Source organism: Thermobia domestica, chromosome 7 (assembly GCF_964235325.1).
Source record: "Thermobia domestica chromosome 7, izTheDome1.hap1.1, whole genome shotgun sequence".
Taxonomy (NCBI): Eukaryota; Metazoa; Arthropoda; class Insecta; order Zygentoma; family Lepismatidae; genus Thermobia; species Thermobia domestica.
The window spans coordinates 148,472,642-148,491,871 of NC_137460.1; the positions used below are offsets into that span (position 1 = coordinate 148,472,642).

Genomic DNA, 19,230 nt, shown 5'->3' on the forward strand with positions numbered 1-19,230 from the left:
GGTCTAATATGAAACAGGTTGAGCAAGCGTCCACTAACACTTATATTAATCATCCGTTTCCTTTAGCCTACGGGCCAAACTGTGAGATATTAAATTGAATTGTCAAGTTATTATTTTATTGTCATATTGTTTTTATGGTCATGCCAATGCTGTGAAAATTTTGTAATAAGTTGGCAACCTTCCAACAAGGAATAAGGCACACAAATTGACTCCGCCATACTTTAGTTCGCATCAACCTCATCTAGAGATCGCTGACGCACTTGACAATGTGTTTTTTGTACAACACAGTTCTCCCCTTGGTAAATCCGTTCCTTTTTTATTCCTTGATGTTTCCATTCTTTAGAGTCGGAAAGCTTGGAACCCTAAAAAATTCAGGAATCACAGAAATCTGTAAGTAGAATGATACGACTACGACGTTTATGATTAGTTTCTCTCTTGATGACCTTAATAACCTCGTGTTGAAATTCCCTTCTCAACACAAATTTCCCCGTGGCTTTAAACTGTCAATTCGTTTCTAATTTGGGTACATGCATACTTAAAGCAACATCTTAAGCTGTACATACCTGATCATTTACATTTTCTGAAGGAGCAGCATTCTCCTTGTTATTGACTAAGTTGGGAAGTTCTTGTTTGCTTGAATTGTCCTCTTTCACAGACTGCAAATCATCTTGTACATCCATCTTGTCTACATTTATTTCTTCTTCCTCATCACTGCTTATATCGATTAGCTCTTCATCTTCATTGTCATCAGGTCTTCCATTTGATGCATTATTTCTTCAAGGATTTAAAAAAAATAAATCAATACTCTTTCACATCTGATTATTCTTTTTCTTCAATAAAGATGCATGTTTAAAGATTGAAAAATACAACCATAATATGAATCAACTACTAGAAAAATGAACCACTTAGAAATATACAAAGAATAAAAACATCCGCGACTGAACCGTTAATCGAGCCCAGATTTCCGCCTTCTTGCCGTGCCGATGCGTAAATTAATACGCTATTCAGTCCACCCCCTGAACAGCCAAAAGTCTATCACTCTTGAGGTCAGTGCTCTGCTTTTCATTCCACTCCTGGGACTGTATACCTCCTGTTACGTTTGGACAATTTAGTAGTTAAGTTATAATGGCTGAAATGTCTGGTCTTCACACAGGAAGAATAGGTTTATGGAAAATATTTGAAAAGCAACATTTGAACCCCGTCCTAACCTTCAGGATACGTATTTCAATCAAAGTGTAATTATAAAAACCTACGTAAATTCAAGTGCAAAATGTGTTCAATAATTCATTTTAAGTGGTTCAACCGTTTCCTCACTGCCACCATTTTATGAATACGAATAAATTAATAATTTTGAAAACGCCGGGGCACGTGTGGGGAGTCGAGTTTTGTTTCTAATTTGAGGGGCTACTGTATTTTTGGCAGAAAGTTTAAACCCCTCTTCCCCACTTAGGATAAACACTTTAATCGAAGTAACATGATGAAAGCCCAGCTCAAGCTATGTATCAACTAAATTTTAAAAAAAATCATTTTAAATGGTTCAGCTGTTCTCCTGCAATGCGATGTGATAATTGGAGAAAAAAAAAATCATTTCATATCACACCAATTCCTTTTTAAATGTGAATTCAATATATACCAAAAAAATAAAAAAAAAAAATAAAAAAATGAACGACTAAAACAAGAATCAAATGGACTGAGTAGTGTAATGATCGGAACGGTAAACCAGAGACGGACTCCGTTCCTGGTCTAGTCGTGCATTTTTCACTTTTTGTATATTGTAATATTATTGAATTCACATCTCAAGAGGAATTCTTGAGTTATAAAATTGGTTATTTCTTTCAGTTACCACTTCACAGTAACTTGTCGAAAATATGTTTTTCTAGTTTTATTTCTATATATACAAAACTGCAAAGCCATTGAATATAATACGATAACTGAGCTTTATTAATTAATAAATTCTTGCTCCCTATCCTCCCTTTAGAATGCCATTCAATTTAACTAGTTACGATTAACTAAAAGAGAAACCTTCCTCATATCACTCATGTTTTTGAAGGTAATTGTATGGCTACGCGAGATTGGTTTTCAGGTATACAGAAAAAGAGAGAGGTAAATAGAACTAAAGATAAAAACATCACTCATTCCTATATAGAAGTAACTTTCAAAAACAAATGGTTTCTACAAGGAGGTCACGCTCAAATAGTCCTCGGTTCTAGTGTGCTACCATAATTTAAAGAAACAGAGTTTGAACCAATAGCAAGCATTTCAATAATAATAATAATAATAATAATAATAATAATAATAATAATAATAATAATAATAATAATAATAATAATAATAATAATAATAATAATAATAATAAAGTGATTGGGAGGTTTTTTTTTTTGGGGGGGGGGGTCTGATTACTCTCTAACTTTAATAAATAACATATTACTGCAATTCATAAAAAAATATCCATAACTACTACCTCTGTATCACTATGTTATTATACAGTACATAACTTTAGTTCACATTATCGTGAAAATTATTGTACTTAATATGTCATCATGGTATAAAGGGAAGTGTTCAATATGAATGTCTACTAGCTTAGTAGTACTCAATCTTGTAAAAGTAGCTAGCAATTTCGACTGCTTATATTGGGTTCTATGGGGCACCTTTGGAATTTAGAAACTACAAACGGTTCAAAAAATAAAGAGGTCTCCTTTATTAGATTATTTAAAATTAACTTCAATATCACCAAATCTTGATATAGTTTAGTGTAGTGTCTTAGTTCAGTTTAAGCACATAACACGTCACTGACTCAAAACTGCACGTAATTTACTTAGGGGAACCAATGCCGTTTGTGATGTTAATTTTCAATAATGCAACTATTTATGATAGTATTCCAATCTTAAATTTCATTTATCTATCGAGATTTGAATATTTAGTATAAAAACAATTCAACTGTATTTTTCAATCTCCGACGACGATTTATGTGAAAAAATACAGATACTTATCAATATAACGGTAACACATCAGATGTCTACGTTAGCAACGGTCGGTCGGCGACCCAGTGCCGGGTTTTTGGTGGTGGTGTGTAAGGGCGAACTCCGTACTACGTGAAGGGTATTAGAACGGCATGTCCAGTGAACTGACTAGATGATATTGTAAAATGGACGACCTCTTGGGTGATAGTGAGTAGATGATAGTGACAAGTCCTGCCGACCATTAAAACAAATTATCACTCATAACCGTTATTATGCGACTGTGGTGCAAGTGACAGAGGAACTCAAGCAGGACATCCTACAGCCTGTATCAACAATCATACTTTGGCGCGAGTTACATGACATGGACATACAGGGCTGGACTACACGAAGGAAATTACTGATACGGAACCATAACGCTTTAGGAAGACGCCAATGGTGCCACGAACATGCAACATGGACCGCTAATGACTGGAAGCGTGTGATATAGTCGGATGAGTCATTGTTTACCTTATTTCAAACCATGGGCTGCGTTTGTGTGTGGCGGATAGAAAAAGAAGTGTGTGATCCGCAGTATTTTCGTCCAATCGTGAAACACTGCTGCAGCTTTGTGATGCTGTGAGTTACAATATCCTGATTTTCAGTGGGTCCTGTGCTACAGTTATCGGTCGCACCACTGCCTGTGATTGTGTCGCCATTTGAGGGGACCATGTACATCCTATTGTCCAAATGCAGTTTCCCGGCAGTGACACCATATTCCAGGATGACAACGCTCCCATTCATACAACTGGAGCTGTTGCGCGTGGTTTGAGGTACGTTGGAATGAAGTTGAACACCTCCCCTGGCCCGTCCAATACCCGGACCTGAACATAATTGAACATCTGTGATCCACTTTGGAGAGACAATCCGTTGCAGATTTCTGCTTTCATCCTCTCTAATGGAACTGAGTGATGCACTACACGTGGAACGATGTAATATTTCACTTGTAACCACTCTTTACGACTCCATTACAAGTTGAGCTCCTTCGTGGCTAAGCGGTTAACGTACGCGCCTTTGGACTGGGAGATCCGGGTTCGATTCCCGGCGGGAGCTCATGTTCGGATTCCACGTTAATCAGTAGGTCCCGTCTCATATAGCCTCGCTGTTGAAAGGAACGTTAAACTCAAAATCAACAACTCCATTCCAAGTTGCACCAGAGATGTTCTGAGAGCGAAAGATGATCCAACGTCAAATTAATTTGGTAGTTTAGTCGCTAACGCTCTCGCCTTCGGTGCGAGCGCTTCCGGGTTCGAACTCCGGTGGGGACACTCGGTCGAAAAAGTGTAAAAAGCTTTTTCAGGCCTGCCATCCTGGGTTTTCCTCATTCACACCACGTAATGTCGGATGGTACCTAACATACAGGTCTCAGGCACCTCCTTTCCTTCCCTTTCCTTGGATAGTGTGATTGCCAAGAGATGTCATCCCTCATACGTGACGGGCTAAATGGCCATAGATGCTGGAAGCCCAGAAATCTCAATCCTAAATCCTAATTTGGTAGTTGCAATTTCTAGCTGTTTCCATTAAATTGATAAGCATATTATTTACATTATGCTTTTGGGGAAACAAAAAAATGCTTAGATACACCTGACATGGCTGACTTTTCTTCCTTGGAATCTCTAATACGCTCTTTAATTGTTTTTATGTTTGTTTAGTCATTTCTATATAGGAACTGATGTATTCGCATCTAACTTCATAACCAGTTGAAAAAATTTCTTGTTTAACAAAATACTGTTTATAATTAAGTATTTCTTTTTCAGTATCAATAGGTTTTAAACATGGTTTAAAATAGAAACTTCAAACAAACGATTTTCTTTCATCTAAATTTTTATTAAGCCCTTATGAATACTATTTTTGTCCTGAGTCAGAACCTGGTTCTGACTAATTTCATTTTTCCTAAAACTCCAAGCTACTGCATGCGAATATCTTAATATATTATTATCATATCATATCCGTCAGCTTACCCTAACTTAAAAACAATATTAATACGTTTAAATATTGGCATGCAGCACCTCGGATGTCTATAGAAAGGTAAACTAGCAAGTTAAACTCTTACACAAAACAAAAGGTCTCGAATACATGGGTAATCCCAGAAGTACCCGACCTGACGTATCGACGGCGATTGTTTGAAAAACACTACTACAGTTAAAAGTACCAACCTTATAAAGTTTAAGTTTGCAGTTTGAAGACACTACGTTTTTTAGTATTTGTTTGGCAGCCATCAATAGTGAACACTCAGTAAATTTGTAAACATAGGAAAAATAGGTTATCGTTACGTGATACAGTACTTTCCTTGGAAAAATCTCAGTCCAATCAATATCAAAGTCTGGCGTGGGAGACCCGGGTTCAATATCAAAGTCGAACTAGATTCTACTCCGGGGAAGTCCGCTGCTTCGTTTGCAACAGTAAAATATTGGGTGTAAGAGTTTAAACAAGGTCGTACGAGCTGCAAAGACGAACATCGCAATGGTTAAAAAAAGTACCCAAGCGAAATATGGTGAAGAAAATCCACAAATGGTATTGGGTGACCGTCGACGGAAAGTGCACAGACTAACAGATATGATAGGAATTTCTGAATGCGCTGTACATCGCATTTTGACTGAAAATTTGGAGATGAAAAAGCTGTGCGCGAGATGGGCGCCCCGTTTGCTCACAATGGAACATAAACAGCGTCATGAGGATGTTTCAATCGAGTGTTTTACGACAATAAAGCGAGTTTCGCGTCAATTCATTACCATGAATGAAACATGGGTCTATCACTTCACACCTGAGACGAAGGAACAGTCAAAACAATGGACTGAATGGGAGAATCCGCTCCCAAGAAGGCGAAGAGTTCCATCTGCTGGCAAGGTCATGGAGATGGGCAAAGGCACTGAGTTAAAGTTCGAACTGCTTCCTCAGGCACCCTACTCGCCAGATTTAGCCCCCTCGAATTATTCTTTTTCAAAAAGTGAAAAAAAAAAAAAATTGGCTCGGATGTAAAATATTTGCCAACAATGAAGAGGTGGAGTCGGTAGTTAACGGCTATCTTGAAGAGCTCGACGGTTCACACTATGAACAGGGTATCGAAACTATTGAATACCGCTGGGAATAGTGTATCGTGCTAAAAGAAGACTATATTGAGAAATAAAAAAAATAGTTTGTCCCACACTTTTTGTGTTTTCTTTGTTAGGTCGGGTAACTTTTGGGACATCCTCGTAGGTAAGACCAAATGCAACGTAACAACTAGTTTGATTCCACGGGAAAAAAATCAGCCGTGTCAGTTTTATCCAAACAGAGAATTTTAAATTTGACTATTTTATTCACGGTTTTTTCCGGAACATCGATTTGCTCTCAGTTCGTAATTATTCTACCAACTGACTGATTCCCATTTAGGACCTGTTCCCTTTAGATTACAGGTGTACCGTATATAAAGATATAAATTTCAAGCAGCCACGGAAATCACAATCAATGAGCGATTTAAGAACAACGCTAAAATGGAAAAGCAGCCTAAACAACGCTATCAGCCACGTATTTACTGAAGCGTTATTCCTTAACCCACTTAACCACGAAAGCGAAACTAATCAACATTGGGATACGTTTTTAATTAAGTTTGCGTTAGACTAACATACCTTGGTCTACTACTTGATGAGTTCCCTGTGTTTTTCTTATACATGTTTACCAGTCTATTATTCATTGGCGTTCCTTCCTGTAGGGAAAAATAATCACATTAATAGCAATAAATATGGTAAGTAACGTAATTTACCATGAAATTACATTTCTGAACACTATTCATACTGGTGGAAACATATTTAAGAACATCTCTGTATACTGCCCGATTCGAATGAAATTCACACCATAGAATGTCTGTAGAAGGAATGCTGATCGATCTTAGTTTGATATTCTATACACACCTAACATCGAAGAGAACAAGCTGATCGAACTGCCAGTAAACGGTATACAGCTAATAATTGTTTGGAGGTCGGACACATGACAACTACAGATGTGCATGAGACTCTGTTGTGTTGAATCATTATCTGAGTATGTAATGCCAAGTCGGCGCAAGCGCACTCCTAGTACACAATTAAGTAATCTCGAGAGAGGCAGCATAGGGACGCTGTGAGGTGATATTTCTACGAAATTTACGCCCGCATAGGTCGTAAGGTGTCAGTGGTTCATCTGTGGTGCACACGTCAGGAGGTAAAAGGTTCCCATAGTGGCCCTGATCACCAGTGCCTATGCAAAGCACAAGGGAGTGCCTAAACAGGATTGCCTGGACTGACAGAACGGCAATCAATATTGCAATCAGTAGTCATGGCCCATTGTGTGAGGCAGGGCTACGTTCTCACGTTCCTCTCGCAGAATTTCCTCTGATACCTGCTCACCGTCGAAAACATGTCTTTGGTGGTCTCGAAAGACACTGCAGTGGTATTCAACAATAAGAGTAGTTTCTATCTTGGATACTATGACGGCTACGACAGCTATCTTGGATACTATGACGGCGTATCCGTTGACGTACAGTTAAAAGGGAAAATCAAGCGTGTGTTCCCACACACCATACAGGAACCACACCTATCATCATGATGTAAGGGAAGCAATAACTCAAACATTTCTCCCTCCTCTAGTCTTCACTTAGGGGGTTATTGACTAGTACATCGTACATTCGTGACTTCTTAGCAAGGTAAGAAGCGTCACCATACCACCAAGTCTACCTAATGTGCTAGGCATATGTCTTCCACCTAATCTACTAGGTCCCTAAGACATAAAGCTCAATCAAGCAAGTGTGGAAAATGGTGGGACAGCGTCGGACCACCAGCTGCATTTGGTCAACTACTATTGCCCAGCTACACCAAGATTCACGCAAATGTCTAATACCACACACCAAACACAGATTCAGTATCTGTAATATCGGTTATCTGCCCATATCTGTAAAACCAGCTATCTGCCCAAACATCTACTTGTATACGCGTTTGATGTGGTTATAAGTGCTACAGTATTAAGTACTGTATGATTTTGAAAACATTGTAACATATTTAGATGTCTCACGGACGCCATGTTGGGATCACTACCTACCGTCGTCATCCTCTTGTGAACCAACTTTGTGCCAGATCTATGAATTCTACCGGTATTCTTAAATGCGTTTCTACCAGTGCATAAAGACAATTGTACACATCTTTTAACCTATATTTTTTCTTTACATAAAAATGCTAAACGCGAACTTAATATTAGGAAAATTTGCTACACCAACCCCTACTTTCTTTTCGTCTTCTCTAATTTAGGGCAAAATCATGAAACAAAACAGACATAAACAATAGTAACTGAAAAAAAAAAAAAAACCTTAAGTTAACTTGCACTTCAAATAAATGAAAACACTTTTCCCAAAGGATCTCACGAAATTTTAAAACTCGAAGTTGATTTCTGAAGATGTAAGATACAAGACATTGTGACTAATGATCAGTTTTGTATGAAACGAGTGGTAATATAAAAAATCTGCCAGCAATCCAGGAGGAAAGTCGAACAAAGCAACTAATTACCATACAAAGGAAGTTTGACATATCTGTATGATATTCCATTTCTTTCATTGATGTATTCTAACTTAGGGTAATTCTGTAATGATTAAGTATACCTACCCATTTAGCGTATTTTTATTACTATTACTATCAGTTTAACGTTCCACGATTATGCATCGATTTTAAGGGAGTCGATGAGATGGATGTGGCGGAATGACAGAAATGGGAGAACCCCAAGAAAACCCACGTATACCCTGTTTGTCCAACACAAAGCTCACTAGGCGCGTCCTCCTACCCACGTTCATTACTATATTATTATTATTATTATTTATACAGAGAGCATTTCAACGCTTTTTTAAAACTAGGTTGCCAGTGTTTTCTCCTTGCGCTACTCATTTACTCGTCAATTTTCAGCAAATGAGCTCGCTCCTCTAATGGTTTCACATTAAAAACTCCATAAAAACAACTCTTCTATACATTCGCTTTTACCTAAAATAAGTAAGCAATGTATATACTAGAAACTGGATGCAGAATTTGTTATTTTCTATTTAACTAAGTACAAAAGAAATCCTGTTTCAATTTTTTATACGAATGTGCATTGTTGAATGCATCGATGCAATTGTTGTTTAAAAAAGAATCTCAGTAATTTCGCAATTCGGCTGATTTCAAACATTTTAAGTTTTCGTTAGTCCAGAGGAATATTATATGTCAAAGATGAAGGTTGGCATCGCACATCTACGATGTTAAGCGAAGCTTTTATCTTTGACTACTACAAAAGCTGCAATCTTGTTACTTCAATTCCTCCCCAATAGTAACAAACGAGAAAGATTATTTTCATTTTTAAATATTAAAAACTCCAATCAATAGAATAAAAATACCTCATATACTTCTGGGATTTCCTCATCCTCTGCATAATCACTTAATTCCGAAGATTCATGCCCTCCTCCTTGGTGCGGAAAGCCGAAATTCTGAAGTACCACAGAGAATGCTATAAAGAAAAAGTAATAATAATAAAACAAGAAAAACCAAAACCTGTTGCTTTTCAAAACGCATTCTATTATTCTAACGACACATTTGATTTCAATTTTGATACGATAATTAATTTAATTTCCTGTTCACAGCCAAGTCATCCATATTTTAGTCCAAAATGTTTTATCATATTCTATGAGCTAATCGTGCAAAATTAAGAAAAGCATTATATAAATTGCCTTCTCCCTCTCACCTAAGACAAAAAGAATTTTCTAAAATGTGTCCATTTAATTGCAATAAGAGTTAATATACGAAATCTCATCTTCCGAACGTGAGAGACTCGTGAGATCTCTATTTTGGCATATATTATTCATTCAGCTTATAATAAGCACTTATGAAAGTGACATGACTATATATGGCTCAAGTCAAGTTTTATGTTCAAAAATGTCTTTCAAATGGTTCTGCTGTTTTCTGAGACAAACAATATCGATTTGAATTTCCCCTTTCACCTCTTAGAATTGGAATTTGCGAAAGTGTTAGGACACATGTAAAATTATCTTTAATGTTATCTTACACGCCGAGCTTCATCTTCCTAATCTAAGAGCCTCCTGAGACCCTCTATTTTCGGCATAAATATTAAACACCCTTCCCCACTTAGGATACGCATTTTAATTAAAATGATACGATTAAAAAAAAACAGCTTAAAGGTTGGTACTAACATTGTTCAAAAATTAATTTCAAACTGTTTACGCCGTTATATATATGTAAAAAGACTAACATATATATTCCTGTGATATATAAAATTCTAAACTAAAAAGACTGTGAGCACTGAATGTTAAATGGATTCAAGTTTTCTCCTCAAGTCTCTTGTGCAATGTGAAACGGTTAAATTATTAAGTACATTGTCAAAAATTCATATGGCATTAAATTTAATCTAAAAAAATTAAATACTTGCATTATTAAGATCCGACCATCATATAATACGGAATAAGCTAACAGTTCCAGGTCGATTAGGTCCAAAATTGATCGGAAAAACTGCATTTATTTGTTTTAAGCAAAATCAATTTGATTTAAATTAATCAACTCTGATTCTGATATAACGTTCGAATGATCTTCAGTTTTAAAGCTCATCGTACTCGTTCCGCAAACGAAATCGAGTTGAGATACGATCCTATGGTCCTATCAAATTCTTCAAAGATTAATGCAAATATACAACAGTAAGTTATTTATTACTTTGTTCTTTAACTCACATTCCCTTAATCTTAACACAATGCTTTCAAAATGGTACATTTTTCTTGTAAGATAAACAAAGTGTAGTTTATATATATATATGATGCAGTCAATGGACTTTACTTCTAAGCCCTATCATAACTGTGCTAAAACGATTTCAAATTTAACAGTACTTTCTATCACAACAAAAGTTAAATATTGTATTCTTTGAACCTGGAACAAATTTCGTCCGTATATGAAATAAAAGAGCTCTCTATGGGAAAAAATAAAAGGTTCTTTCAATCCAATTGTATTGATCTCACATGTAGCACAAAGGCATGAAGGCTTATATTAGGTATTTCAACAAAACTCACTTATTTGCAATCCTAAGTGACGAGTTAAATATGAAAGCCTACCTTTTTCAACACACTTTTTGAATGGGCCTCTCTTTTTCTTGCTATAATCTCTGTACCTTCTCTGAAGAGAATCGACCATAGTATCAATATCAATGTATACCTTATCCTTATTGTCCTCCAAATACTAAAAATAGAAGAAAAATAGAATCTTAAATGGCAACTGAATGCAAACCAGAAAGGACAATAAATATTTAAAAGCTAAACTTATATCAATTTCGTGACCACAAATCCACGACATAAAAAGACTTTACACAATATCCGGGCATCATAATATGATCTGTTAAAGGTAGTAAGACACCATAGGAAATATTTATTAAAATTGAAATCTTTCCTTGTAACCGAACCGGTGGTCCCTGTTAGGATTTCACTTTTCGGACTTCTCTGTGGCCACGTAAGCGACCTATAAAATGTAAGCCGGAATACCACTGTTGTTACATTTTGTTCTTTCGTTCCTAGTTCTGTAAAAGAAAATAGCTCCAAGTATTCTGAAAACACTCACTACGTCAATCCAACACTTGTACAGATTTACTTTAATTGAATTCAGTGTGTTGTGGCTGAGATGGGACAATATTTTAATGCCAGAAAGCCAGCGTTTGATTATTCCACCATGAACCAAGAGACATCCCATAGAAATCCCTGGAAATTACATCTTCTGCAAACAATCTGACGTATGGATATCCAGATAATGTCCACAGGGATATCCATTACACGTAACATAACATCTCTTGGACGTCTTAGGAATGCCAGTTGGGATCCTTAAGGACGGAAGTGTCCTGAAATTATTTGACTTCTTGCAAAGTTTCTCCACTGACTACGTGGCTTGGTGGTAAACCGGCAATACCGAAGGTCCGTCAGTTGCTTGCGATGCACGGTACGCACTCTATTTCCCCGCGCAAGCCTCTAACCATGAGACGAGATACGCACTCCTTGTATAGCATCCTACAGGTAAGAGGTCATTGGGTGTCATATATTGTTGCTTTACCTGGACGCGTCCTGGACATCCGAGCAATGTGTGCGGTATGTTGGAGCAAAGCGAAGCGAAACCTAATTAACTGTTACTAATCAAAAGGTTAGATACAAAAGGTAAGCAAACGTATCGTGTAGTTAAGAAAAGAAAGGTTTTACTGTTGGGACTCCTCCGTATTCGCTAATCAAGGACGTATATACTGCAGTAATGGAGGGAAATACAGAAATATAGAGCGTAAAGTACAAAGAGGAGAGTTTCATATGAACTAAATGTGGTGAAACGGAGCAAAGTATTGGATGCTATCAAATTTAACAGGAGTATAAGTAAAATCTATGGAAAAAATCAAATACTTGATTTCACAATAGGACTGAACAAATAATTAAAATATATCGGGATCTTACATGTATAACAAGGTAGAAATACGAAATGGAAATTGTGCTGCTTACCCCGTAGTACTCCATAAGAAAGACATAATAAAATAAAATGATATATGAAGGGAGTGTACAAAGTAAACACGAAGTGTAGGAAAGCTGCACCACACACATGGCATGTGTTTTATGCCATATCAAGTTTTTTTTTTCTCGTCCATGCGTATACCCATGATGCGTCCCTTCCTTACAGACGCACGCTCTCGTTAACGCTCGGCTCCCTTGTTCTAATACTATCCTGACTGGGTTAGATATCATTCGTGATTTGTGGTGGTCACCTAGCATAAGTTAGATTGTGTTTTAAGTTAATTGTTAGACCCATATGCATTGCAGTTTTTATGCCATATATACAACGTTATAGTTATACTCAGACCTTTTAAAGTCAATCTCCACTCTCCCTTAACAAACGCTTCGTAAGGCAGTAAGAATGCATTTCCTGCTAAGAGAAGTTCATATTTCATAAAGATAAACATCCACTTGTGTGGCAACGTAGTAGAGGAAAGAATTATTTTTGTACCCTGCACATTTTGTGTCGATATACCGAGGACACAAGGTTCTGGCCTAAGCGTTGTGACATCACAACTAACCTAGTTCTCGATGAAAGAAACACAACGGACCCAATTTTCATGATCCAACTTCCTGAACTTCATATAATCCCTTCTCAAGTGTCAGTGAAATTACAGTAAAATTATGATAATTTCAAGATCAGAAAATCGGACCGATTTTTTAAAACTTTTATCCTTTTGTGTTCCTCTCAACGAGTTCTATAATAACTATGGAAAATATTCTGATGTCATGATGTTTCTCAAGTTAAAGTAAAGTGAAAACACTCAAGAACTGGAAGTATAAGTTCCGAAAGTGGGATCAGATTTTTTTCTTTGTATTATTGTTTTCTCGTACCACTGCGAAAAATCATGTTTTCTTACCCTCGCTTAAGTGTATACCCATATTCCTTGACGCAAACCCGTGATACCACGTTGGCCCGCCAGCTTCGTCCTGCCCTCACTCCGTTAGATAGCATTCGTGTTTTTAATGGCCACTTAGCACAGTTTGGCATATGCTTTTCGTACTGTGGTTTTATGGCATAAGTTTGGACGCTTTATTATACCCAAACTATGGTCAGTTGATTGTAATTTTCAACTATTATTTCGAGTGGTATGACCTGACCTGCACGGTGAAACATAATTTTGATGCTATAAAACTTCTATGTGAAAATAAAAGAAACACCCAAAGAACTGTGATTATATGTAGTTCCGAAAGTCGAGTCATAAACTATTTGTAATCAGTGAGTTCCTCTCATAGAGATTTATGGTATTCGCGAAATACTTTTTTGATGTTACAACGCTTATCAAGTAAAAGTGGAAGTTAAAGTACCAAGGAATTGTGATTGTCTGAAGTTCCAAAAGTTGGATCATAAAATATGTTGTACCCTGTTCTTCTCACCAGGATCCATAATAATCATGAAAAATATTTGTGATGCCACAACGCTTCACCCCACCAGGACATACATTTGATACGGGACTCCGCTATCACCGCCCCCCTTTTATAAAGTTTATTTACATAAAGCTATACAAGAGTGTTGTTTATAATGCTGCAGTTAGAAACAAGAAAAGCTGAAAATTGAGTTTTTCCGTACTTCTGAATAGTGCGTGGTTTGCAACACCTAACAATTAGAAAGTACTAATCTTATGTAGGAAAACAATACAGATGAGTATATATCTAGTGATGAGCAAAGAAAACATAAAAGTAAGAAATACTTGATTTAAAAGTTAAAAATGAAACAGGAGCAAACCTATGTAAGGTATATTAAAATAACGTCTAAACTGCAGCAGATGGCGGCCCGTACAATACCCTGAGCCTCTTTTCAACATTGTATTACTGTACTATTTGTTAGTACTTTATTGCACCTAACTACAATTACCCCTGCTTCATTTCAGTCCTTCCCTATTCGCTGCCAATCAATAATATTTCTTAATTTCATTCTTCCATTGCTCTTCCCTACATCCACATAGTATTACTGCGTAAAATCAGTACCCTCGAACTCAGAAATTACTAAGTATTACGTAAATAAATTTATTACGGACACTTGGGTGTGGAGTCCCTTATCAAAGACATGTTGCCAGGACTTTAAAAGTTACGGAACACAGAGGGAAGTACTTCTTTACGTGCTAATCATTCAATGGTTGAACATTTACATTCGTGAAAAATGAACTTCTTTCAGCATCACATGTACTCTTACTGCCTTAGAAAGTGTTTCTTAAAAGAAGAGCTATATTAACAGAATGTGCAGATTGACTTCACGGGGGCTGAGTATAAATACAGCATGTGCCAAGTGGCCACTAAAAAGTACGAATGACACCTTACCGAGTCAGGTTAAGAGCGCAGAAGCGAGAGGGTGCGTCGTAGCGAGCGACGGTGGGTATACACATAAATGAGGATTGTGGAAAAACACTTGACACTTCATACGGTGTAAAACATGTGGATCGTGTGTCGCAAAGCTTAACAATAGCTGCATTATCCATTCGCATACTGCCTTCTCATAGCACTTCCTTTCAGCATGTCTTTCTTATTGAGCATTACAAGGTGCAGAGCACACTTTCCATTTCCTACTTCTACCTTATTATATAGCTATTTAATATATAACATCCTGATATTTTTACTTCTTTAATTCTAATAAATAAAATACAAAACTTCTTCCGTGTACTTTCAACATTTATTTCTCCATATTATTTGATTAACCCGAAATTTTGCCCTATTTCACTACATTTATCTCAGATGCAATTCACATGTTAGTAGTTTCCGCTCTACATTTATGGATTTCCCTCTATTACAATACCATACACATCCTGGTAACAGTTTAGTGAAGAGGGGATATAGCTGGCAAAAAACAGAGTGATTTACAGTAGAAATAAGTTGATAGTGGAGACTGGCAATCGATGTTTGAGTACACTGCAGGGTTGGCAAAAACCATGGTTTTTATTGGGGAAAAAAAAAACTTTTTTTTTTTTTTTTTTTTGTTTAAATAATTTGCTCTATGTATTTATATCACATATGGACAGAAATAAGTTTGCTCCACCTTGGCGTTATTATGCAACAACTGGGCTATGCTGGAAGGGAGCGCATAAGTTTAAAGCGGAGTCCAAACTGTTTCTCGAATTATATCCGAAACAAATTATCCTCAATTTGAACTCGAAACCGGGACTAACTGACCACAAATGCGATACGCCTGTCGACTCATTCACGAAGACGACTCATACGTTGTACTGCTCTTTACATATATTTAATATAATTGTCTAACTGTCAAGAGTCATTTGAGAAGGACAAAAAGATAAAAAGTTGCACAAGTGAAACCATTATACAGAATTACATATGGACAATTTCAAAATAGGATTTAGTATAGCCCGCTCCCCCCAGTGATTTTAACGAATCATAGTGATTCTAACGATTCATACTAGTTCATAATGAATCGGAATCGCATGTTATAAAGATTTAAGATGTAAATCTTGCGGTAAGGAAGCTTTAGTATAAGTAGTAGTAGTAGCTTTAGTAGCGGTAGTAGTAATAGTAGCAGTAGTAGTAGTAGTTAGTAGCAATAGTAGTAGTGGCGGTGGTAGTTAGTACCAATAGTAGTAGGAACGGGTTAGAAGCCCCGCAGGGGTTGGTTTGGTTCTGTTCTCGATATAAGTAGTAGTAGTACTGACTCTTCCAGTTCCGGTGACAAAGAACTGGGGGGAGCGGGCTATACACAAGCCTCAAAATACTGCAGAGTACAGAACAACTACACTGTAATTAAGTTTAAGTTAGTTCACTACGACTTTTATTAGTCCAAGTTAAACGACTTAATTTGCTTATTAATAACAAAAGTGAATAAAGAATTATTTGAGTACACTTTGGCTCTGACCCACTTATACCTGAATAGGGCAAGGTTCTAGAACACAGGTCCCCCTTCCCATTTAGCTGTAATAAAGGCAGAAAACAACCGTGCCCTGCGGGGCTCTAACCCGCCTTCACTCGCAGACGCTCGCTCGGCAATACTGTATGAATTAAATATTAAACGTTGGTACAGAAAGGAACCAACCTAGCTACTAACCTATATGGGGGGATCTGTGTTCTAGAAACTTCCCCATGAATAGATACCAAAGATACTTCTGATTTCAGTAAATGTTTCTCGTGGGGTTTGTATGACCTCCCCCCCCCAAAAAAAAGGACGGTATCTCGATGTATTTTAACAATAGTAAACATTATTACAACGAAACAATATTTAGAACTTTTCTTTGATTGCAATTGCATAACAATAATAACAAACTCTAAAAAATCAAAAAAGAAACATTCATAAACTTATATATCTAAAAAAAAAAAAAAAAAAAGTTGTTTTTGTAGTATAATCTCTTTCAGTAATGAATGGGAAATTTAGGTCTGAATATACGAATAATATGCGGGAGTGACACGCGATAATCCACAAATGTGAGCTCATCAAGATTTTACGAATACTTACACTTTTACAAACAGTTGCCCAACTTGAACTTTATAGCGACTTATGTACGATAAGAAAGTAAACTATTCATAACGAAGACAGAAAAAAACGTGTCTTGCGTGGCTCTAACCCGCCTGTACTCGCTGACGCTCGCTCGGCGGTACTATGTGAATTAAATATTAAAATTTGGTACAGAAAGGAACCAACCTAGCTACTAATCTATATCAGAGGACCCGGCGGGAGCTCATGTGGTTCGGATTCCACGTTAATCAGTAGGTCCACGTCTCATATAGCCTCGCTGCTGAACGGGACGTTAAAACTCAAAATCAACTCAACTATATCGGGGGACCTGTGTCGTGGAACCTTCCCCTCAAGCTAACCTTTCTTACTCTCACTGAATTTCGTCTGATTCTGTTCATTTTTGTTTCCCTAAATTTTTTTATTTTGGGACCGCCATCTTCGGCAGTTAACCCAAAATAACATATAAATAGCAGTAAAACATTGCATAAATGAAAAGAATTCATATGCTGCTACTACATAAACATAGTTCAGGTAGAACACAGATATCCTAGCACGATGTTCCGGTCCACTATAAGCCCAAGTTTCACGTTAAACGAAGAGCAAATAATTACCTGTGTTCTTACCTTCCTATTATTCAGTTGGAAAGCATCAGAAAAAATGTTCCGATTTCACTCTCTTATAATATGGTATCCTTTTCTATGGGTGTATATTAATTCTCTACTTGAAATCTTACCAGACATTATCATTATTCCTTGGTTATGAACACACAGAACCTAACATAAACCTACACCAAAAAAAAAGTTACTTAAAATCATCCTTCAACAATTCTTACCTGATGAACTCTTGGTACCATTTGAGGATCTGCAAAGTAAGGATATCGTTTGAACTTCTTTTTAAATTGCATATTTGTTTTAAATTTGAAGTCATTCCTTCGACCGCCAAATTGATTGCTTCCTCCAGGAAAACGCATATTCGCTGTCATATCTTCTGGCTTTCCCATGAACGCTACTTTTCTAAATATAATATTTTACATTAAATTACAAAGCCACATTAGGATTTCTTATAACATTTACACACTATGAGAAATAGCAGAAACTCACAATCCGAGGTTCAATCCATGAAAAGAACTCCGAATACTATTCACTAAATCAATATTATTGCAAAACCAATATATTCTTAACAGTCACCTTTCACTACAAAATTCTCACAAGTCAAATAAATGAACAAATCACACAAATAATCGCATGTTCAAAGAACACCTAATTTCTTATTTCACACATTAGAAACTTACAGCAGTTGAAAACCCTGTTAGAGAAATAGATCGACATACTTCTTCTTCTTCTCCTAAAGCACTAACGGTTTTTATTTTTAAAATGCCTCAGACATGTATCAAGGAGGCTACTACAAAATCAGGATTGTGAAATATGTAGCTCACATGAAGGGTTTTACAAATTAAAATTAATAGTCCACATACTCAAAAAAATCACATTACAAAGTGCTTGAGAATAAATGTTTCAAATTAAGTTTTATATACTTAAAACACATCATTCATGGCCTCATTCCGACCAACACATCACTTAATTTGGATTGTGTAAGGCTTCCCGTACAAAGTGTTCTCAAACTTCTGTTTACAGTACCCCAACGAAAAAAAATGAAACAATAATTATAACTGCTATGACGCTTTCGCAAATCAAAAAGCAAGGTGTTCTGTTGATGGGAATCGTTACAGGATGAGACTCCAAATGTCTGAAAATAGTTTAATTTTGTTTCTACAGAGTGTCACAGATGACTTGATCGACGAAAAATATGCGAACTAAAACAAGGATGCAAATTTGTGAACCCTGGTGGTTTCTGTTGTAATAAGCACTATATTGTGCTATTAATGCAGAAAGAAAAATAATTAATTTTCTTGTGCCATGTTTACCCTTTCCTTTCATTGTCGAGTCGTACTCGAAAAATATTTTGTCTATGAAGAGGTCTATATATAATGAATATAAATACAGTTGGTTATGATATGGTTTTGTGTTGATTTGTGTTTAGCGTCCGTTTCAGCAGCAAGATTATGTGAGACGCGGACCTACAGCTTAACATGGGATTCAAACCACATGAGCTCCTGCCGGGAATCGAGTCGGGATCGCCAGCGCTAAAGACGCGTGCGCTATCCATATAGCCGCCAGGCTGTTCTAAACTTGAAAACTCTATCATCCTATAGCTAACGTGTTGTTTTCACTTCGTATGTTTCAATAAGATTTGCTTTCTAGCCA

At 36.7% G+C, this 19,230-nt stretch overlaps 1 protein-coding gene across 2 annotated transcripts in view; it reads right to left on the bottom strand.

Annotated features, from left to right (window-relative positions):
* smid (nuclear valosin-containing protein-like smid) overlaps nucleotides 1-18,354 on the bottom strand; it is a 48,758-nt gene extending 30,404 nt beyond the window's left edge. Inside the window, exons 1-5 of one of the 2 annotated variants that reach the window (XM_081765387.1) lie at nucleotides 18,258-18,354; nucleotides 11,077-11,200; nucleotides 9,361-9,470; nucleotides 6,605-6,681; nucleotides 564-774 (exon numbers count right to left, since the gene is read on the bottom strand). In XM_081765387.1, coding sequence (XP_081621513.1) covers nucleotides 564-774; nucleotides 6,605-6,681; nucleotides 9,361-9,470; nucleotides 11,077-11,155 — 477 coding nt within the window. In that variant the 5' untranslated portion in view covers nucleotides 11,156-11,200; nucleotides 18,258-18,354. The other variant, XM_081765386.1, reaches the window with a different exon arrangement.
* Between the last annotated feature and the right edge of the window lie 876 nt (nucleotides 18,355-19,230).